This window comes from Chionomys nivalis, chromosome 8 (assembly GCF_950005125.1).
Source record: "Chionomys nivalis chromosome 8, mChiNiv1.1, whole genome shotgun sequence".
NCBI classification, from domain to species: Eukaryota; Metazoa; Chordata; class Mammalia; order Rodentia; family Cricetidae; genus Chionomys; species Chionomys nivalis.
The window spans coordinates 94,022,004-94,045,597 of NC_080093.1; the positions used below are offsets into that span (position 1 = coordinate 94,022,004).

Consider the following 23,594-nt stretch of genomic DNA (forward strand, 5'->3'; position numbering starts at 1 on the left):
CCACCTCAAATGCCCCTCTCTCGTTCCCTCTATCTTTGGAAAGAAAAGAAGTATAGGACTAAAATAAAAAGCAGATGATATGGAGGGTCATAGAAATAAAGGAGAAAGTAAAAGTTTAGAAGAAGAAGAAAGGAGATGAGGCCAAGGGAGGGAGAGAGAGAAAAAATAACTCAACTCTAAAGGTATCCACAAAAATGAGCGCAAAATTCAGTCTTGAGAACAATTTGTTACTATTTTTAATATCTCCCTTCTGGTAAATAATTCCTCATACACAATCTTTCTGGAATCTCTACACCCCCTACCCCAGTCCTCTATATAAGCAGATTCCTAAGTCTGCATTTGACACTGATTCTCTGAAAGCCTTTATTCCATAAGCTAATAAACAGTCATCGTCATCATCATTAGGAATGGATATTGCTATATATTACTGGGAGTGGATGTCATTATTTATAACAGTAATTAAATTTCCTCTGCAGATGACAATTTGAAAACACAAGTGCCCCGGCGTGTTCCAGTAAAGATATGAGGCTGGATCTCTCTCTAATATAAATTAGAGACTGTCATTTTACTAAGTTCAGTTGCATAGGGTTTCTAAACCATTGGAGAGGAGTCTAATCAATATCTTGTCTATGGCATATTTCACGGGAAGCTCACCTCCAGCTGGGGTGGGTCTAGAGACCTTTTGTGTGTTTCCTAAAAGGACAAGATCTTTATAATAGCATCACGTGGAGTCCCTGGTGGCTGTCTAAAGTTAACATCAGCTCAAACCTGTTTCATCTCTCAGGATGATCTCCTCAGAGTCTCTTGGGAAAGACTGCATTTTCTTCCTCAGGGCCAGGTAGCTTGATGTTGATTGGAAAGTCGCCCCATCTCCTTCTCTCCAAACACACACATTGAAGCTTGGAAATGAGAGGTACAACAAACTGCCACAGAGTATCTATGTAAGAAGAGACTTCCTAGAAACATTTTGATTCTCATTTTCTGAGAAATCACAATTATGTCAAGATATTAACAATTCACATCTCACTTTTCACATCCACATCTTCATCCTCCCCAACATTCACGCAGACATCCTGGATCCCAAGTCATCCAAGGACTCTCATCTCTTCTCCAGACAGGCTAAGCTTACTGACTTAAACACAGGATAATACAGTTGGAGCCCACGAGACTGTACAGTGAATGTACAACAGACAGATCTATCAGACCAACCCACAGGAAGTGCATATGTGCACATCCATGTGAAGCAACCCTTTCTGCAGAGCTGCGGGAACACTTGGTTTTTGGAAAAGTCACTGTCAAATATGTAAAAACCTTGTGAAGCCATGACCCCTCCCTTCAAAATGGGGCTTATTCACAAAATACTTCAACAGTGTGACTTCTCCTGCACAGGCATTGGAATGACGAGTGACTGGTCCATCCCCCCACCCCACCTACCTCCCCCCCACCCCCTCCCCGCCACACATACACACACACACACACACACACACCAGGAGACCTTAGAGCAAGAACATTCATTCTTTGTTCTAACAGTCAAATTTACATAGAGTCAACATTCCAAAATTACCTTTGCTAACAGACCACTTAGGAATTTCAAAAGGATAGGAAAATCTTACCAGACAAACAGTCTGGGTGTGGGTGAATTCTTGGTTCAAGGATGCTTACTAACTCTATCTAATGGTTTGGAATGTCAGGAATTTCTCCTTGGATGCTGACTCTTTCCTGGGTGGTGTCACCTATTCTGGAGTGCTGCCCTCTTTGTGATTTTAAAATGTATGTGATATCATTGTTTGTCCTGTGGAATTTTTTAACCGCTTCTGTAAACCTAGTGACCTGGGGGAGATCATCCCTTTTCCCTCCTTTTCCTTCTCCTCCTTCTCTTCCTCTTCTTCTTCCTCCTCTTCCTCCTCTTCCTCCTCCTCCTTCTTTTCTCAGTTTACTCGCTCTAAGGGATAAAGAACATGTAGCAGTAGCATATGTGAGTTGATTTATTTTGTTTACCATCAGATCTAATTAGCAGGGTATTGCCCGCTATGGCAAATCTTAGCTGGACCCTGTTCGGGTGCTGAGGCTAATACTCAAGGTCCTTGGCAGAATGGTAGCAGAAAGATTGTAGGGAAACTAAAGCCTCTAAAATAACCAATTTTGAAACCTGTCTTGCAATAGATTTATTGTCACATAATATTTTGCTATAGTTCAAATAAATGTAAACCTTATTACTTTTATTTGCTACCTAAGGAATATTAGCCAAGATAATGATTAAAAATATTTTTAGTTATTATATAATATTAAAATTAATTGTCACAAATAACCTACCAATTTACACTCATTTATTTATTAACAAAGTAATTAGGTTAGAAAAACCTTCCCAATTCAATTCACTTACATGCTAAATGCTTTTAGAATCTACTCATTTGGGGCTGAGGATATAGCTTATTTGGAAGATAATCTTGCATTGGTGAAGATCCGGGTTCAGTCTCTATCACCACATAAACAGGGCCTGGCACTAGTATAATGCCAGTATAGAGCCAGCCATGAGAAACAGATCACCCAAAGGAAGTTCTTCCAACCATTATCACCTACCAGTGTTGGGCCTAGCTGTGATAAGCTTAAGGGAGACCTGAGTCTTAGTAGTTTACCCTGAAACAAAACCTGGTTGCAGGAAAGACCACAAACTGAGACTGCCCAGGAACAGACAATCCAAAGGAAATTCAAGATAGGAGCACCTACCAGCACACATTCACCAGGATAAATGTCACCCCTAGACACATGTCAGCCAACCAGGGGTGCTTTTAATGGATTTGCAGGGCTGCCTGGCAGGCAGGGGGCAGTGGGTCCTGAGAGCAGTCAGTCCTGGGCAGAACCTGGGCACACCACACAGCAGGTCTCCAATGGTGGCTGGTCCCCTGAGCGTCCCTGACCGCTAGCCATGTTAGCAGTAGGTGGGCAAGGGGCAGACAAATAGGCACACCACCCAACTCCATGTCTCCTTTCTCTATCCCTTTAGAAATACACAGAAAAATAAACAAATCAGAATTCAAGAACGGGAAAAAACACAAGAAACACACAAACACATATGCTCATGCATGCACACGATTGTACACACATAGAGAAAGGGAGAGTGTGGAGAGAGAGAGAGAGAGAGAGAGAGAGAGAGAGAGAGAGAGAGAGAGAAAGGACTCCAAAACAAAATCAGAAACCATAATATACAAGCAAAAATGCACAAATAAGTTTATATGAGACAAAATCTACAAATACTACATCACTGAGTCAATTTTTTGTTGGCCATCTACTGCTGGGTGTATGACCTACTCTTAGGTGTGGGAAATATATCCAGTGAGACTTCACTGGAGAAAACTAAGTATTCCTTTGCAAGTGCATGTCAGCTGCAGATAACTTCTTGGTTGGGGTAGGAGCACATTTCCACTCCTCCCTCTCTGTGCTGGGACCCTGTCTGGGTTGAAGTTGTGCAGTCTATGTGTGTACTGCCATGGTCTTTGTGAGCCCATATGTTCATTAGTCCTGTTGTGTCTGGAAGACACCATTTCCTTGCTGGCATATATCATCTCTGGCTCTTAGAAATCTTTCTGTTTTCTCTTCCTAATAGCTCTCTGAGTCCTGAAGGAGGGATTTGATGAAGATATCCCATCTAGTATTGAATATCTCACTCTATACGCATTGTCCAATTGAGGCTCTCTGTGTTGGTTCCTGTCTACTACAAGAGGAAGCTTCTCTGCTGATGTAACTGATCTATGTGTGAAGAAGAATACTGTTAGGAGTCATTTTATTATATTCCTTTAGCAAAACAGTAGCATTCTATTTTCCCATAGTCCCATAATCTATCTAGTCTCTTTGGCTGTAATAAGAACCTTCTAAAATAATGGATGAGAGCTTCATTTTTCTATGGGAATAATGATAAGTATTTGACACTATTTCCATTCAGCAAAATAACAGTCCAGGGTTCTGCTCTAGCATATGTGACCACCACTGCTGTGGGTTCCTGATCAGGGTTTCAGATATGAATTTATACCTCAAGGGTGGGACTTTACAAATCACAAAGCTATTGATTTCTACCATATTATTTATATCACTGCTGCAACAATGAGTGTGCACTGACAATCTGGTCAATATTGTAGTTTGCAAGGCTCATAAATGGAGGCAAATTGTTCATGATTTTTCTTCCCAAAGGTGCCTGTATAGCACCTGTGACACAGTATAAGCTAGCCAAGATGAGAGAAGTTGCCAAGTCACTGCCTGCTTGGTTTCTCCAAACTGTGATAAAAATATGTGGTATCTCCAGCAATGGATCTTTACAATCAAGTTCTAGTAGAAGAATAAAAACAATGGCAATAGTCTATATTCTGTTTTTAGGATCACTGGGATTCTCCATCTATGACCACCAACTTGAGGGAAATTATCTAACATGTAATGTTGAATTTATCTATCTATCTATCTATCTATCTATCTATCTATCTATCTATCTATCTATCTGTTTATTTATGTTTTTTCAAGATGAGACAAGGTTTCTCTAGAGCTTTGGAGACTTTCCTGAAACTAACTCTTGTAGACCAGGCTAGTTTTGAACTCACAGAGATACATCGTCCTTTGCCTCCCAAGTGCTGGAATTAAAGGTGTGCACCACCACCACCCTGCGACGTTGGAATTTTTCTTTGTTAACTTAATCCTGCTCCATTTGAGGGTTTTTACTTCAGAGTTTCAATCTGACCACATGACACTTAGTACAAACTACCCCATCACAGTTTTGAGTGTCATCCTGCAAATTTTACATAAAACTTCCTTTCCATGCATTCATCACACACTATAGATAGATATAAAGATTCCCAGGCAGATATCACATATATACATAGAGAAGCTTTGCTTTCTTCAGGTACAAGCACTGATGCTTTAACTTGTAACTCATATCACAAAGCACTGCAGATCATTATGTATGAGGCTTGTCTAATTAAGTCAATTTTATCAGCACACAGCTAAGTTCTGGCTCTTTGGAACCCTTTACATGATCTCAGCACTGCACTGATGGACCATTTTACAGGGAAAGGCAGTGAGAAGGGTAAAGAGGCTGAATAACAGCACACAAAGGATTTTATGTGATTTAAAACTAGAATTTTAAAACCTAACTTTGTCATCCCTCTGTGATGGTACTTTGTTTGTGCTCTAGCAAGTAAAGCTCGCCTGAAGTCCAGAGTGTGGAGCGAACCACTAGCCATAGAAGCCAGGCAGTGGTGGCTCACACCTTTAATCCCAGTACTTGGGAGTCACAAGTCTTTAATCCCAACACTAGTGAGGTGGAGCAGGAAGGGATATGGCTGGTTGAGAGAGGAATATAAAGCAGGAGGAGACAGGACCTCAGAACATTCATTCTAAGGGCTTGTAGAGCCAGGATACCCTATTAGCTCTGAGGATTTTGTAGCAGTATGAACTAGTGGCTAACTGCTCTGCTTCTCTGATCTTTCAGCTTACACCCCGCGTAATATCTGACGCCAGATTTTTATTAATAAGAACCATTAGAAATCATGCAACAACCCCATTCTAATATGCATGTTAGGACATTCAAAATTTTGGCAGACTTTTGTATGTGCTTACTACTTTGAACAAGCTACAAATAATCATTTGGACTTATGATTATGTTTTAAGGACTAATATATTTAAAATATGAAATTCCTGAAGCATGAGAATTATATATGTAAAAATAAATATAAATATTGTGTGTATATATGTGTGTAACACGCACATAAATATTTAACACATAGATGAAGAATACAATTCAATACAACAAAAAATTTATACAATTCCAAGTTTTACATCTAAGAAAGCTAGCATGGTTGACCTTTGTCATGGTAACCTTTAATTGTCAACTTGCCAGAATTTTCAATAACCTGTGAGGTATTATTTGACCCAGGCCGGCTGTGGGCATGTCTGTAGTGCATTGTCTTATTAAGGTAATTGATGTGGGAATCCTGCCCACTGGGTGTTGCACCATTCCCTGGGAAAGAGTTCATGAACTATAAAATGTGAGAAAAATAAAGCTGAGAACAAAAAAGCAAACAAAGAAGCTTGCATGCGTCTCTTCTCTATCTGCTCTTGAGTGTGGATGTGATGTGATTAGTTGTTAAAAATGATTCCCTTGACCTCCTCGCGCAATGGACTGTGAGCTGGTCTTGTCAGCTTCTCCCCTGCGGTGCTCTTCTTTATCTCAGCAACAGAAGTAAAGCTAGTACCCCCACATTTATAAAGAAGGCTGAGTTCCATCTTTCTTTTCCTGTTTATTTAAAATTAAATACTGAGATTTAATTTAAACAATTAAAAATGCTACTGAGCAGGAGGCTGCAGAAACAGAGGAGGAGGTCTCCCTGCCTGCCCTGCTTTCTAGAGTCCCACATTAATAAGATGTGATTCCAAAGATCTTAAGGTTGTCATTCATCCCAAATCTCCAATCTTTTGTTTTGCTTTTTCTTGATTCCACAAGGAAGCCATCTCCATTCCTTGGCCATGGGTGCCTGGGGTGATGAAAACTGTCCATAACCGGATTCAGTCATGACACGTAGTAAGTCAAGGAAGAACTACAGCTCACTTAAGCCTAGTGGATGTTCATCGTGATGCTTGAAGAATTGGAAGTAAGGTAATGAATACACAGTAAATCTTACTTCATGATCAGGTAGGTGTATATAGGCCAAATGGACATATCCAGGCCTCTACTCAATGCAACCAATCACTTACATCTGCTTCTATAGGATTTCTTGAGACAATTCCTCCCACAAGTTTTTGTATTAACTGTTTAGAATGAATCTACATTATAAGCAAGAAGTATGTACATAATCTTAATTTTAGAAAAGGGTAAGATTGAGAGAGCTGGATACTTTAATTTTTCTTCTCAACTGAGTGTTCAAAGTTATATTAGGCATGGTCTAGTTTGAAAAAGAAAAGATTAGACTTGGAAGAGCTTCTTAGTGTAGTGAGAAAATGGAACATAATGAAAGTGAGCACATAATTTTAATTCTACCTGAGCAATTTTAGAAAGAGATTGAGGGTTATGTAACTCCTGATCCCATTGACGAAGAAGCCAAATCCAATAGATGTTTAGAATTTTTAGACACAGTCATAACTGGTGCAACTGGCACTATTTTCTGTTTCAACTCAGCAGCCAGTTTTTTTGCTTGCTTTTCTAGCACATTGTTTCTCCAAAACGGACTGCAAATCCAAACTAGTTGTTTTGATTAAGCTTTCTTGGTCCTCCACAATTTGCTCTTTAGTTTTTTGATCCATGTCCAATTTTTTTTACGGACAGAGTAACCTTCTTTCCCAGATCTGTCATTAAACATTCCTCCATCATAGCTTTGAAAACAGTAAACATCATAGAGCATATAGACCAGAAACGGACAGGTATTTTCTCACCCTGTCTCACAGCTTTTTCAACATTAGTTTTAATTCTTTGCCAAGTATCTATATCTAAGGTGCCCTCTTCTGGAAACCAAGGATTATATTCCTTAATTACTTCAACACACATTTCTAAATCAGAAAAAGAAACAGAAACACTATGAGTTTTTAGTAAATGCTTTAGCATAGCAAGATACAGAGAATATTTAGCTTGTCCCATTACCTTGTAATAAAGATTACTTATCTGGTTAATGTTTTCCGACCCTTCCTGACTTTTCCTCTTCAGGGTCCCTGTTCGGGTGACACTTGTCAACGTCTAGTGTGTTGGGGTCCCTGTGTAAGGGTCTCGTGCAAATCAGGACTCAGGGGATGCAGAGTGTGAACAACTGCATAACAAGCTCTGTTTGTATGGCTTTTATACAGACTAAAAAGCATTACCTCAACTCTGAAACCCCCCCTTTACTCACATACATGATCATGAGAAACTCTTGCCTCTCCTTGCAAGAAACAATACCTCAATTAATAACAATAATAAAAATGAAAAGAAATACATAGAAACAAAGCAACATGTATACAGAAGCAAAGCACTCTTTTGTAATTGGTAGAGCATGAAGAACTGAGCTCAAATGCCACTTCCTTATCCAGGGTACAGATTCTGACAGAACGTTTGAGAAATGGGCAGAGAAAGTTTGCTTTCATCTATGCTTGGTTTGCCAAGCAACCATTTCCCAGGTTCATCTCATCTGTCCTAGGAGGAGCCTGCACTCTAAGCCAGTTCTGTGTCTCCACAACAGTTATTTTTTAAAAGAGAGGAAATTAAATAAAGGAAGAAAACCAAAACTCATCTAGTCCTCCATAGACTACTTTTCTTCTTTTTCTTTTACTCCTTACAGCATAACATACACATTCTTCAATTTTCAATCGGTATCAAATTCTTTCCACTGGAAGATAATGGAATTTTCAATCATTTAAATCTGTGTTTTGATACTTAAATGTCTTCCTCAGTTGCACCTATACATCAGTAATGTTACAAAATGGAAATTTATATAGTGATGAAAATAACAATGTTAGTACATAAATGGAAAGTATGAATGTTGCTCTCTGTGTGACTAAGGAGAACAAAGAGTTCAGGGCAAAAACGTTTCATGAAAATCTCATTACAGATATCAACTATTTCTGAATTTTAATAGTAAGTTTTCAAAGGCAGAGTAATTCTGTAAGATGATTCTTTTATGCCATGAAATAACTTTTTACTCTACATTTAAGGTATAGTAATTTCTTCAATCCAGAAGGTACTCCCTGTACATCTTAACTAATCAGAGTTTTAAATTTAGAAATAATTTTTGATCCTTTTATAGAAAACATCCATGAAGAAGAAGTTGAGACTCTGACTCTTGTTATGTCTGTCTACAATAAGTCTGATGTCCATCCCTCAACCTTCATTCTCATTGGCATTCCTGGATTGGAGGCAGCACACATGTGGATTTCCATCCCCTTTTGTGTGGTCTACATTTTGGCACTAGTGGGAAACTGTTCTCTTCTGTTCATCATCAAGACAGACTCCAGCCTCCATGAACCAATGTATCTCTTCCTCTGCATGTTGGCAGTGGCTGACCTTGTGGTGTGCACTACAGCTGTTCCCAAACTTCTCAGTCTCTTCTGGTTTCAAGATGGAGAGATTCCCTTTGAAGCTTGCCTCACTCAGGTCTTCCTAATCCACTCTTGCTCAACCATGGAGTCTGGCTTTTTCTTGGCCATGGCATTTGACCGTTATGTGGCCATTTGTAACCCATTAAGACACTCAGCTATTTTGACACACACTGTTACTGGAAGGATAGGACTAGTTGTTATACTTCGGGGAATAGTTCTTCTCAGTCCTCATCCTTTCTTACTAAGTTGGCTTCCCTATTGCAGGACCAACATAATTTCTCACACGTACTGTGAGTTCATGGCCCTCATCAAGATTGCCTGTGCTGAGACGAGCATCCGCCGAGCCTACAGCCTCATTGTTGCTTTCCTCACTGGGGGTGTAGACTTCTTATTGATCATTTGTTCTTATGTCCTTATACTCAATACTGTCTTCCACCTTCCTTCCAAGGATGCCAAACTCAAGACTTTGGGCACCTGTGGCTCCCATGTCTGTGTCATCTTAGTCTCATATACTCCTGCCTTCTTCTCCTTCCTCACTCACAGGTTTGGGCATAAAGTGACTCCCCAAGTGCACATATTTGTGGCCAACATCTATCTCCTTGTACCACCCATGGTGAACCCCATTATTTATGGTGTAAGGACCAAGAACATAAGAAACAGATTTCTCAAACTGTTCAGGTTTTCAAAGTTTACAAACCTGAATTGGTTTGGTTGAAGACTGAAATATAAAAATATTCTTTTACCTAATTTTGGACATGAGTTTGTTTTCTTCATTTTTAAATATTTTTATAAAATTATAAGGGTTCTCAGTGGAAAGTAACTTACAAAGACTTAATTGTTTGCTAAAAATAGGTACAATTGTATTTTTCTTGTGGATTTCAAACCTGTTTCTCAAACAAGGATGAATTACTCTATGATGATACCCTAATCATTATCCTATAAATAATTATTTGAGTTTAATTACTATAATTTGCAATACACAGTATTTAAATGTTCCATTTAACAAAATGCCTGTATCTTTACTATAAAATTATGATTCTGGATTTGTGTGGAAATTGGGGATTATAGAAAAACAGAAAGCTATGAGGACTTCTTACTTTGTACACACTTTTCATTAGCCATGTTGACAACATTACATAATTCTTCACGGCCTGTTGCAATTATTTTTCATTACTACAGTATTATTCTGTCACTTCTTTTTTTAGAAGATCTTATTTGTCATCCATTCTTAAGGTAGAATGACAAAACATGCCCTATCAGTCATTTGTCATGGAAAGTTTCCTAATTTTTAAAAGATAATAAAATGTAGTTTTAATTGAAATTTAGACAATATTGGTAGCATTAGATATTTTTAGTAAAATAAATATATTATATTTTCTGGGGTTTTATTAATATCTAACTTTCTAAAAATCATTCATAATAATATTAAGAATATTCACAACAACCAAATATTTAGTCATATTGACAATTAACCTTCATGATATTCAAGATATATTTTTTAATGTGATAACAGTCTCTTTAGTTAGGAAACATAGATGTAGTAACAGCCTTTACTTTGAAACAGATGAGATTCCAAGGCAAAAACTTTATCAAAATATTTTTTATTCAAACAAGCAAACAAACAAAAAAGATAGCATCTAATGTATAGAAAAGGGAGGCCAAGTACAGGAGATCGAGAGTGACAGGAGGTTTCACAGATTGATATTCATCATTGACAACACACTAAAATTTTCTTTGGTTTATCACAATCTTCTTGAGTAAATTGCCCTACCTCTCAAGCATATACTTCATCTTACTTACTGAGAGTATTTAAATATAACTATTCTGTTATCTGTTCTCTTAAAAGTATTACTATTCATTCCAAATAATACTTTTATAGTGAAACAGTTCTATTATAAGAGCTATCACATCTCTTTGCTTTTGGAGCCATCACCATACATCTCAGGACTGTAGTATTGCTTTGAAACCATTTGTTGCTGGCCAAGTTGTCATTAATCTGTCAGTAATTATCTTTGCTGTCTAACTGCTGTTAAAACTTGTGTTTGACTTTGATATTCAGTTGTCTCTCAGGGGTGACTCTTACCAGCAATATGTCAAATGGTGGAAGATAGATACGGATAACTCACATATAGCATGAGTGTGCAAATGTTTCTCTAAAGAAGACACAGCTAACTGCATGGAAGGGCTTTGTGGGAGCCTAGTCTGTTTGGATGCTCACCTTCCTGGACCTGGGGGGCGGAGCAGGGAGGACCTTGGACTTCCCACAGGGCAGGGAACCCTGACTACTCCTTGGAGTGGAGAGGGAGGGGGTGTGGGAGTGGAGGGAGAGGAAGGAAGTGGGAGGAGGGAAGGAGGTAGAAATTTTTCAATAAAAAAATAAACTAATTTTAAAAAAAAGAAGACACAGCTACTTTGGAGTCATGTTCTGATGCCTATGTTTTAAATCTGTAACCTTCTGCATCTTACAGGTCAAAACATGTACTATATATAAATGGGAGTTGTATGCAGTACAAGAACAAAGGGAAAGGCCTAGACTTGATAGTGGAATAAACACAATAAGAAAGATTAATCTGACAATCAGCTCACATCCTATACAGAAGGTAAACCCAGAGGCAAGTGAAGCCTGAAGTTCATTCACAGCCAACAAGAAGATGCTGATGTCATGAATAATGATTCACTTATTAAAGAAATTGAATGGGAATGTAGTAGCTTGATGGTAAACTGCTAATCCAAAGGTTACCCTGGTGAATTTACCAAATAGTCAACCAATTCAAGACACATTTGTCAACATATAGAAATGGAATGCACCTTTTAGTGTCATTCGAAATACAGTTAGAATACTTAGACCTAGAGCTGTTCACAACTAGAACAGAAACATTAAAGGATGATTTCAATGTCACAGCAAATTCAGAAGAGCCACCGTTGTGACAGGTTTGAATAGCTTTCCAATGAATTTTATGTTCAAGATGCCATATATACTAATAGAAATTTCCTTTGTTGGTGAGACAATAACTTTTTTAATAATAAAAATAGATAAGTAGCTTATTCTCCTTAAAGTCCACTCCTTAGAACTGCATCCATGACACCTAAAAGGAGTTCAATGAAGTCAATCAGTCAATCTCACCTTAAACCTTAAAATGTGATAAAATTTCTATGTACTTCATTGTATGCTTTCAACTAACTTTGATATTCCATTTAATAGACATTGATCAAGCTTTCCAGCATGCACTTGACATATTTTATTTTAAGTTTGACTGCGAGAGGAAAACTAGGGAACGTTTCTTCTTCATGATCCTTAAGATTGGGGTTCAGTTTTCACCAGTGGCTACCACAATGAACAGAGTCAGTGATCTTGATTAATAAAATATGAATGAGACAAAATATCTCTAAGTTTATTTAAATGTGGAAAGAGTTCCTGAACATTCTTAGACTTAAATTTCTGAAGAATACCTTTATTTGTGAGAATTTACTTTATGGATGGGACATATTTTAGCTAAATAAATATAATTATGGTTCTTTATTGGTTATGCTTCTGAATTATACAAATACAATATCATTTTCAAGTAAACACTAAGGCAACAAAATGTTGTTGCTAAATCAATTTTGAATGTGAGTGAGTAGACACCCTCCTACTGAAGCTTCTAAAAGCATTTATAATCCATAGATGTTACCTTTATTCCTTTTTTTTGTATTGTTTTAGCGTTTTAGTTTTATTTTCTCCTGTTTTCCAAAAAAAAAGGTACTGATTTGTAGCACAAAGTGGACTGGAAATAATTATGCAACCAAGGTTAACCATGATATCAAGAATCTGTCTTTATCAGTCTGCACAGCACTGGATTTGCAGCAGATGTGATCAAGTCTTGTTCCACAGTTAATTTCCATTTGTTATTTTTTATCTTTTCCTTCTTGACAGTTAGGTACTCTGCTTGAGATTTTATCTATAAATCCACATGTATATTTTGCTTCTATCTTTTTAATGTGGAAGACCCAAATGCCTTTTTATTACTGACTTGATAAGAGGCCTTTCTATTCCTTTTGAAATTTTCTTTTATTGAAAACAATTTTTTCGCACAATATACTCTGATTACAGTTTCCTCTCCCAACTCCTCCAGCACCCTCCCGACTGTCCTTCTTTTGGAATCCTCATCCTTGTTGTTTTTCATTAGGAAAAAAAATCAAATAGGCATCTAAATAATAAGAATAATAGATAAAACAAAAGCAAAAAAAATGGGATAGAACAAAACAAACAAACAGAAGAAAAAGAGAAAAAGAACAAGCAAAGAAATACATATAGACACAGAGACACACATGTTAGTACACAGATGAATCTCATGAAAACACAAAACTGAAAGCCATAAAATATACAACAAAGACCTCTAAGGTAAAATAATAGTGATAATAATACTTAACTTAAAAATAAAAAACTAAAAATAGATAAATAAACTTCCTGACTAAACATTCCCAGACAAAGAACCTCCAAAAATGTCATCAGTTCTTTTCATGTTGACCACCTACTGTGGGAAGGTGGCCTGCTCTTAGTTTATACTCCTAGTGAGTTTCTGTTGGAGAAAACTAATTTTTCATTTTTGAGTGGTTAGCTATTGGATTTAGCTTCTTGTTAGGAATGGGGATTTGTGTCCACTTCTCTGTCAGTACTAGAGCCCCATCTGGCTCAAGTCCCTCAGGTCACCGTCTCTGTGAGTTTATATGTACGTTGGTCTTACTATGTTTCGAAGGCCTTGTTTACTTGCAGTACTCCACCCCTCTGTCCGTTACAATTTTCGTTCTTCCTCCTCTTCAAAGTTTCATGAAACCTGAAGTAAGGGATTTGATGGAGACTTCCGATTTATGACAGAGTGCTCCAAAGTCTCTCAACTTTTCTAGCATTGTCTGTCTGTGGGTCTCTATTTTTGTTTCCATCTACTGCAGAAGGAAGTTCTTCTGATGATGGCTGAGAAAAGCACTAATCTATGAGTATAGTAGAATGTCATTAGGGATCATTATATTTCTGCGTTCCTTTAGCAGAACAGTAGTATTTGTTTTTCTCCTATGGCCCTAGTCAATCTAGTCTCAGTTTCTCAGCCACCCAAACAGCATCAAGGATCGATTTGGTCTCGTGGGGTGGGCCTTAAGTCCAATCAGATAATGGTTGGTTACTCCCACAGATGTTATGCCACGATTGCGCTATGTTATGCCACGATTGCACTAGCACACCTTGCAAACATCATCATTGTAGATACAAGTGTTTGTAGCTGGGTTTGTGTTTCCCCTTCGTCTTTGGTAGTATGCAGATTATCTTCCAGGACCGTGAAAACTAATCTGTAGGATAAAGGCTCTGAGTAGTCACCAGCTCCACTCTCTGTGTTCAGTGATTTGTATAGATGCTGTCTTCAGCAATAGGGCCTTGTCATCAGTTTGTGGAGAGCAAACAATTTAAACGATTTAAAGTAAGTCCAATATTGTTCTACTTCTGTGTGAAATGCAGTGTTTTTAGCTATTTGTCCAATAGTAAAATTTGCAATATATTGGAATATCACAAATACTAGATTACATAATGAGAATGGACCCTGAAAGATGAATAATTAGGGAACTTCCACATCAGTGAAGACAGGCAATACAGAGGACCATTATGAAAGGTGTCAAACAGTGGAGGGCTTCCACAAGGATGCTGTGAAAGACTATGTAAAATAAAATGAACACCTGCTGCTCAAGGGTACATACCTTACACCAGTATATTCTTATCGTCAAACCTCCATTCTATCTCTAGGATCAACGATTCTCATTTCTTTTCCTATTAGATCACTCATTTCTCTTTTCTTTGTACTGGTATACCCAAGAGAAAGACTCAGATTCTAACACCAGCAAATTCTGCTGGTGCATTTGTCTAAATTCTATTTGCTTAGAGGAGAGATGTTTGGTACTTCAATCAAAAACAACACCCAAAACAAAGTCTTTAGAAGTGCCCAGTGATAATGCAAATAAAAAAGGCCCAAACAGTATTAATCTGATCTCATTAAATATATCCCATTAACCATTGCTAGACAGTAATAAACTGTGACCTATTATGGGACCAGACACACAAGGCTAAAACTATCTTGTTTCCAATAGGGAAATTGTTTAGCCTTATAAATTTTTAAATAATTTTTTTTCTAATAGAGAACATTAAATTTGTTCTGATATCTTTAGCTTGGAATCATAAAAGATGATGGACTATCTACACACCCATAATACTCATATCAGTGACAATGTTAAAGTTGAGTTTATCTTATTGATAAATTGCATCACAACACCAATTATCTCAAGTCCAACATTAAAAATTAGATGGTTTACCATGATGCCAGCATCATGACTCAGTTTTTAGTATTACCCCAATAAAAATAAACTTACAATTTTTTTTATTACATTGAGACATATGCTGGTTTATTGATTTCTCTGTTAGTAATGAAAATAAGACAAAAATATAGCAAATAGCTACTATTGGTAATGGTGTTACTTCCCCTCCAACTACAAATACAATAAAAGCATATACGTATTTCATTAGCCTCAATTTTGAAATTTCTTTGCAGAGTAAATAAATTTGCCAAATAAGTATAATTTATTTTACTTTATTTTATTATTCCTAATATCATTAAACACATAGAAAAAAGTACATGAGATCAGTGGACATCACATGGTTCTACAGAGCTAAGTAGTCAGAATGCTTTAAGGGAATCATAAAGGCAAAGAGAAACCTCTCAGCAAGTCATCACACTTTCAAAGATCACTTGCAACTCTAAAATGTTAGCAGTATGATCAAAAGGGCAGAAACATAAGATACCTTTCAATATTTTAAATACGTACATTATAATCCTTAAATTGTGTGTGTGTGTGTTTGTGAGACACACAGAAACATAGTCATGAGTATTTACAAAATAAATTTTTTACTGTTTGAAAATATTTATATTGAAGAAAAATAAAAGGATAAAAATAAAACATGCAATTCTTAAAGAAAGAAAGGAAAATGCATCAACTAAAAAATTCAAATTTTACTTTTCATTGTGGCCAGGAATGTATAGAAGGATAGGAGATAATAAGTATATAAAGAAACCATAAAAAGATCTTAGAAATAGTAAATAGATTGTCAGACAGTGAGATCTTACTGAATACTGAACATGAATGCATGCATGTATTGAACAATAATACCTTGCATATATATACATATCTCTGTGTGTGCATGCGTGTAGGAGTAGGAAAGAGGATGATCTGAGCTCAGTCACTAAAAGCTATGTAAAGGGTAACAAAGGAAACACAACAGAAAGTTGTCCTATGACCTCTGCATGTCTGCCTTGACACCCACATACATACACACAAACAACATTATAAATAAAATTAACAATTAGTCAAAATATGTATGTACATATAATAAATATATCAATAAATATTACAACATTAAAAATAAGCATGTCATCTAAAAAGCAAAGGTAAAATGTGTTTAAAGAACTGAATTTGTATTCATATAAATGAATTTTCTTAACAGCATTAGTTAATTGGAAATACAAACAGGAAAGTAACATAATAGAATAATAAAAATTCTATAAATTTCTTTGCTTTGATTCAAATGCAAATGAGCAAATGTGAATCTAAAGACAAAGTAAAAACTAGCAAGTTCAAGGGAAACTGTAGCCAGCCACAGTGCGAAGATGAAGAATACATGGAGTATCCCATGTAAACTTGTGAATCTCAGAGAAAGAAGATATGTATGACTTTTTTTATAAAAACAATTTGTTAAAAAAGTCTCAAGAAAAAAAAATCATTCCAGATTATAACATAAAGTAAATAGATACACAGCAAATTTTTTAAAAGACAAATGAAAGCAAAACCAAAAGGAACACATATTTTTGTTTTGTTTCACATAATCACAAATTGTTTTTAACACAAAATTAAAAACAAAACAAAGTCTGAAACTTTTAATAATATCCAACAGAAAAAGATACAAATTTTATAGTTTCCAAGAATCAATTAAGGAGGTAGCTTAATAAGGACACAGTAGCTACATATTTCAAGGTTTATGATGAAATGAAATTATGGAAAATTTGAAATTTTTAAAAATACTGACTCAAAAACAAAATAACATAGTAGAAACATGCTATGACTGGTGGTATCCCTGACACATTATAATTCTACTTAAGAAAGAAAATCAGAATAAATTACACTTACATTAAAAACTGCAGAGATTAGTAATATATTTTCTAATTAAAATAAAACAAATAAGTAGATGAATATTTAAACTGAATTAAAATTGTAAACACACAAAAAATTTAACAAGTCTTTCACATCCTTTGTTAAATTTATTCCAAGATTTATTTTTTTAGACTGATGGGAATTGGAAAATTTCCCTAATTTCTTTCATGGTGTGGTTGTTGATGATCTATAATTGGCAACTGACTTTATGTGTTAAGTGGTTGTTGTTGGTGTATAGTTAGCAACTAACTTTGTGTGTTAAGTGGTTGTTGTTGGAATATAGTTGGCTACTGACTGTGTGTTAAAAGTTGAGTTGGTAAATAGTTGGTGAGTGACTGTGTGTTAAGTGGTTGTTGGTGTAATATGAATGACTGTGTTTTGAGTGGTTGGTGGTGGTGTATAATTGGAGACTGACTATGTTAAGCGGTAGTTGGTGGTATATAGTTGATGACTGTGTGTCAAGAGGTGTTGTTGGTATATAGTTGGTGACTAACTGTATTAATTGGTTGTTGGTAGTATATAGTCAGCGACTGACTGTTAAGTGGTTAGTGTTGGTATATAGTCAACAACTGACTGTGTTAAGTGGTTGTTTGTGGTATAAAGTTGGTGAGTCATTTTGTGTGCTAAGTGGTTTTTGGTGATATATAATTGGTGACTGTCTGTGTGTGTCATCTTTATATCCTGTTATTTTATGAATGTGCTTATCAGCTGTAGCTGATATCTGAATAAAAGTCTTCAATGACTTTTATTCATAGTCATTTCAGCTTCAAATAAGGATATCTTGACTTCTTCCTTTCCTGTTTGTATCCTTTTATCTCCTCCACTTATTTGTCTAGCTAGTACTTTGATGGACTGTATAAACACAGAACAAAAAATCCATGTGAACATGAGTGGGAAGGTACGTTGAGATGGATCTGAGGAGAGGTAGGGGTTATCATGATAAAAATAGTCTGTCTAAAAGTCTCAAAGAACTTTATTTATGGCTAGAAACCAATTATGAGTGAGTACATCCCATGTTCCTCTTTTTGGGTCTGGGATACCACACTCAGGATAGTGTTTTCTATTTCCATCCATTTGCACGCAAAATTGGAGAAGTCGTTGTTTTTTACCGCTGAGTAGTACTCTAATATGTATATATTCCACACTTTCTTCATCCATTCCTCCACTGAAGGGCATCTAGGTTGTTTCCAGGTTTTGGCTATTACAAACAATGCTGTTATGAACATAGTTGAACAGATACTTTTGTCATTTGATGGGGCATCTCTTGGGTATATTCCCAAGAGTGGTATTATTGGATCTTGGGGTAGGTTGATCCCAAATTTCCTGAGAAATCGCCACATTGATTTCCAAAGTGGTTGCACAAGTTTGCATTCCCACCAGCAATGAAAGGACATTGAGCATATAATTAGTGATCCTAGAGAAGCTAAATAAGAAAGTGAACCCAAAGAAAATCGTATAGTCATCCGCCTGGAGAGGGGAAGTAGACAAGATTGCAGGGCAAAAACTGGGAACTTGCGGGTGAGGTGGCATGGGGCAAAGGGGAAATGGGATGAGAAACATGAGAAGGGGAGGATGGGAGGAGCTCGGGGGATTGGGATGGTTGGAATATAGGAAGGGTGGATACGGGAGCATCGAAGTATATATCCTAACTAAGGGAGCCATCTTAGGGTTGGCAAGAGACTTGACTCTAGAGGGGTTCGCAGGTGTCCAGGGAGATGTCCCAGCTGGTACCTTGGGCAACTGAGGAGAGGGAACCTGAAATGACCCTATCCTATACTGATGAATATCTTGCATATCACCTTAGAACCTTCATCTGGCAATGGATCGAGGTAGAGACAGAGACTCAATTTGGAGCAATGGTCTGAGCTCTCAAGGTCCAAATGAGGAGCAGAAGGAGGGAGAACATGAGCAAGGAAATCAGGACCACGAGGGATGCACCCACCCACTGTGACAGTGGAACTGATTTATTGGGAGCCCACCAAGGCCAGCTGGTCTGGGACTGAATAAGCATGGGTTGAAACTGGACTCTCTGAGCATGACGGACAATGAAGGTTGATGAGAAGCCAAGGACAATGGCACTAGGTTTCGATCCTAATACATGAACTGGCTTTGTGGGAGCTTAGCCTGTTTAGACGCTCACCTTCCTGGATGTAGATAGAAGACCTTCGTCTTCCCGCAGGGCAGAGAATTTGGACTGCTCTTCAGTATCGAGAGGGAGGGGGAATGGTGTGGGGGGAGGAGAAGCGGATTGGGGATAGGGGGAGGGGAGTGGGGGGAGGGGGCAATATTTGGGAGGAGGGGAGGGAAATGGGAAATGGGGAGCAGGTGGAAATTTTAATTAAAAAAGAATAAAAAAAGTCTCAAAGAACTAATAAAAATATTACTTTAAAAGATTTACTATATATAATTAACAGATGGTCTAAAAATGTCTATGCTTGGTATAAAACTAAATATTTTTACTTGGCAAAAATGACACTCTAGAATTTGCCCCTAAAAAAACAGGAGAAGAGCTGTGTCTGGTCATCACTAAGGGCACTAGCACTGCCTATGCCTTAAGAAGCACAGTCTTGGAAATGAGTAAGTGTAAGATTATTCACTCTTGCTCACAGCAACAGCTATCCCTCATTGTTTCACTTTACTTCCTTTTTTAGTATCAAGTACATAAATGTGTGAAAATGTAAATTTTGTTTTTAGAAAATCATTTGAATGCCTTCTTTAGCCTCATGTAAAAAGTGGTTATTTCTAACTCACAATGCAGCTTCTCCCTTTTATTCTTAAAGAGAATGAGAGATATATCACAGATTCATGAAAAGGCACCTTGGATATTGAAAAAGAACATTGTAAGATCAAAATATAATTGAAAAAGCAAGAATAGCTACAGTGCCAGGCAATTACAAACACACGTCACACAGGTATGAAGACTCCATGTAACTGGATCATGTTATGCTTAGGCTATGGGGACAATAGCAAGGATAGTAAATGATACATTGCTAGTGGCTTTGGGGAAAATGTTCTTGAAAGTAAGAATTTACTTTAGGTGTTACTCCACTGAGTCCCATGTATTTGGCAGACTATTCAAGTTCAAGTTACCAATTTACCAATAATTGTTTTAAACACAGGATTGTGAGTTCAGAGGGGACTATAAGAGCACATTGTTTACAGAGTCAAATAATTAGAATTAATTTGGCTCTTAGTTTATCTTTCAAAGTTAGAATGTTTCAAGATACACAATGGACATAATATTAATGTAAGTTCAACAAACAACTGCAAGCATGTCTGAATGGAAGAAAATAGGAAAGGAAGCCGGAGTTCTTCATGAGTCCATACAAGGAATTTCCATGTGATCTTGTCCTAGAGTAGCCTGTCCAGTCTAGTCTAACAGTCTGTCGACTACAAGATACGGTGAAGTTACTAATCCACAGGCTGAGACAAACCAACTAGTTTTGCAAATTGGTAGCTCACAGCAAGACATCGGAACTATCCACTAAAACAAGAACATCAGTCTTCCTAAATGGACTGAAGAATTTGAGAGACTCTTACCTTTCAGTAAACACTTTGAGAACTCGATCTCTTATCTGCTTTGTCCTCACACCATAAATGATGGGGTTAAGTGAGGGAGGAATGACCAAGTAGAGGTTTGCAACAAGAATGTGAATGTAGTGTGGTATGTTTTGTCCGAATCGGTGAGTGAGGAAAGAGAAGACTGATGGGACATAAAAAACACAGAGAACAGCAACATGGGAACCACATGTGCTAAGGGCTTTTAGCCGTGCATCCTGAGATGGGAGTCGGAACACAGCACGGAGAATGTACCCATATGAGATGCCAATAAGGACCAGGTTCAAAAGAAAGAGAGAGACCACAAAAAGGCCATACACGACATTGACATGGATATTTCCACAGGACAACTTTGCAATGCCCATGTGTTCACAGTAGGAATGTGCTATTATATGAGCTTGACAAAATGGTAGGCGGTAAACGAGATAGATCATTGGACATATAATCAAGGCTGGACGGATTACAACACAGATACTGATGCCCATCAGCACTCGAGTTGTTAAGATGGTTGTGTAGTGTAGTGGAGCACAGATGGCTATAAAGCGGTCAAAAGCCATGGCCATGAGAACCTCGGCCTCCATGCCAGTGAAAGCATGGATAAAAAACATTTGAGCCACACAGCCACCAAAATTTATCTCATGAGCATCAAACCAGAATATACCAAGCATACGGGGCACAGAGGCTGTAGAAAGGGCCAGATCGACTGAAGAAAGGATGGCCAGGAAGTAGAACATGGGATCTCGGAGAGAATGCTCTGTCTTGATGACAACCAGAATTGTTGTGTTTCCCATTAGGGCCACAAGATAAATACAGCAGAAAGGCAGAGAGATCCAGGCATGGATTGCCTCCAGACCTGGGATCCCAATGAGGAAAAATGTAGTTGGGTGAGAAAACGTCCTGTTCTGGATAGTCATTCTGTACTGGTCAGAAGAGGTGAAACTCTTCCTCCTGTTGAGAAAAATGGGGGAAACACACACCACACGCACACACACACACACAGGGGGAGACAGACAAAGAGAAAAAGAGACACACAGAAACAGAGAGAGAAAGAAAGAATACAAAATAATGAAAAGATGCTCAGGAGGCAGGGTGGAGGGGCTAGTGCAATTGTTCACAACACGTACACAGAGTTGGACTGGCTTTTCTTATGAAATATAGCCTCTTGCAGAAGCTAATGTGCTCACTTCACTCTTCAGCCATTTGATTAAGTCTGACCATGTTTATACTGCAAGTTTTCATTTACCTCTGAGCAAAGGCACTATGGCAAACTCAATGCAGATTTGTAATAATTAGACCTCTCTTCTTTCTTTGAAAAAAATTACAGAATGTGATTTGATTCTGGGAATTCTCTCTGTTTCAGGGTTTAGTATAGGAAAAGGAAACACACTGCAGAGGAGGTAACAAAAGCAGTAAGCCAAGTAGAGTGACCACAAACCATGAATTCAGACTTATAGGCATGTTAAACCTTAGAATATAAATTCTGACTTCTCATATGGATTATCACAGAGACAGGTTTATGAAAACGGGACTTAGCCTTACTCACCATCTATCTTTCCAAGTACGTTCTATGTACTCACCAGACATCAGCAGCAGACTCACTGCAGTCTTCTGCAAAACCTCAGAGAGCATAGTACTTTAAGTCCTTTTTGAGAAGGATTCGAAATACATATTTATATTGTGCTTCAAGTACTGCAAGGATTTTTCTAAAATGCAACTCATTTTAACCTCAGATTGAGACTCAGCTCTGGGACAGAATCCTTAGAGACTGCTTATGCAATCCTAGATACTGCTCTGGAAACAGAACGACAATGACAAAAAAGGCCCAAGAATAATGGAAGCAAGAATAATGGAAGCACATTTTCCCTATCATAAAATACTAAGGATAAAATGAAATAACACCAGCAGTGAAGCTAAAATGGTAACTAATAGGTATGAAACTATGTGTGTGTGTGTGTGTGTGTTTACAGATTCATGGCTATGAAGTTCAGGATTTACTAGATAATGATTTAAAATATTACTATTTTACTCCCAAAGAATATAGAACTGAAATTTAAAGACCTGGACATCTCACGGACTCAAGATGACTATGGTAGAAATTCCATGACATTCAGCTCTATAAATTACTGTATCTGTATTTATAAATTACTGACTTTTATTAGTTAACACTCACAAACAGATGTAACCTCTTTTTTCCAATGAATAAACACAATTTCAACCACTTTTATTTAGAAGACCAAACTTGTTACGTGTTCTACCCACAGATCCCTCTAAGCTGCATCCATCCTCTCTACACAGGCAGATCTCCTACAATTTCCACTAAGACATAGCCCACCGAGTCTCCCTAGGCCTCCACATCTATGTATCTTCACAACCTTGCTGATCTAGACTGGTGCCCACATTCAGTGCCCTGTATTAGTCTAACTACCATTGCATGCACTGTCACCCACTGCTAGGTTTCAGCCAGGATACTTCCTATGAACCCACAAGCACACAGGCCCTTTTCATGTCCCATCCAATCTTTCCTTCACACCAGATCTACAGCTATGCTCCAGGTATAAACAAGGAAGCACGTCTGGTACACTGACTCAATCCCCTTTGTCCACCTGACTTCATTCCACACAAGCCAAACCCAAACTCTAGGCCTACCCTACTGTACATCTGTCGACGTCTAGAGTGTCGGGGTCCCTGGGTAAGGGTCTCGAACAAACCAGGACACAGGGGATACAGAGCAAAAGCAGCAATTGCAACTGCATGCTGCGTGTTTAATATGCAGC

At 37.6% G+C, this 23,594-nt stretch overlaps 2 protein-coding genes across 2 annotated transcripts; one reads left to right on the forward strand and one right to left on the reverse strand.

The window, feature by feature from the left end:
* Positions 1-8,785: 8,785 nt before the first annotated feature.
* Positions 8,786-9,757, forward strand: LOC130879979 (olfactory receptor 52D1-like). Its single transcript, XM_057778791.1, has one exon. It carries the CDS (start codon positions 8,792-8,794, stop codon positions 9,755-9,757), a length of 966 nt encoding a protein of 321 aa, XP_057634774.1. The 5' UTR covers positions 8,786-8,791.
* An 11,041-nt stretch (positions 9,758-20,798) lies between these two features.
* LOC130879442 (olfactory receptor 52J3) lies at positions 20,799-21,734 on the reverse strand. The gene has a single exon (XM_057777984.1). The coding sequence runs from the start codon at positions 21,732-21,734 to the stop codon at positions 20,799-20,801; it is 936 nt and encodes a 311-aa protein (XP_057633967.1).
* Positions 21,735-23,594: the final 1,860 nt, after the last annotated feature.

Bases quoted from the DNA above. Each gene is read 5' to 3' on its own strand.
- LOC130879979 (XM_057778791.1), top strand. From the start codon at position 8,792: ATGTCTGTCTACAATAAGTCTGATGTCCATCCCTCAACCTTCATTCTC.
- LOC130879442 (XM_057777984.1), bottom strand. From the start codon at position 21,734: ATGACTATCCAGAACAGGACGTTTTCTCACCCAACTACATTTTTCCTC.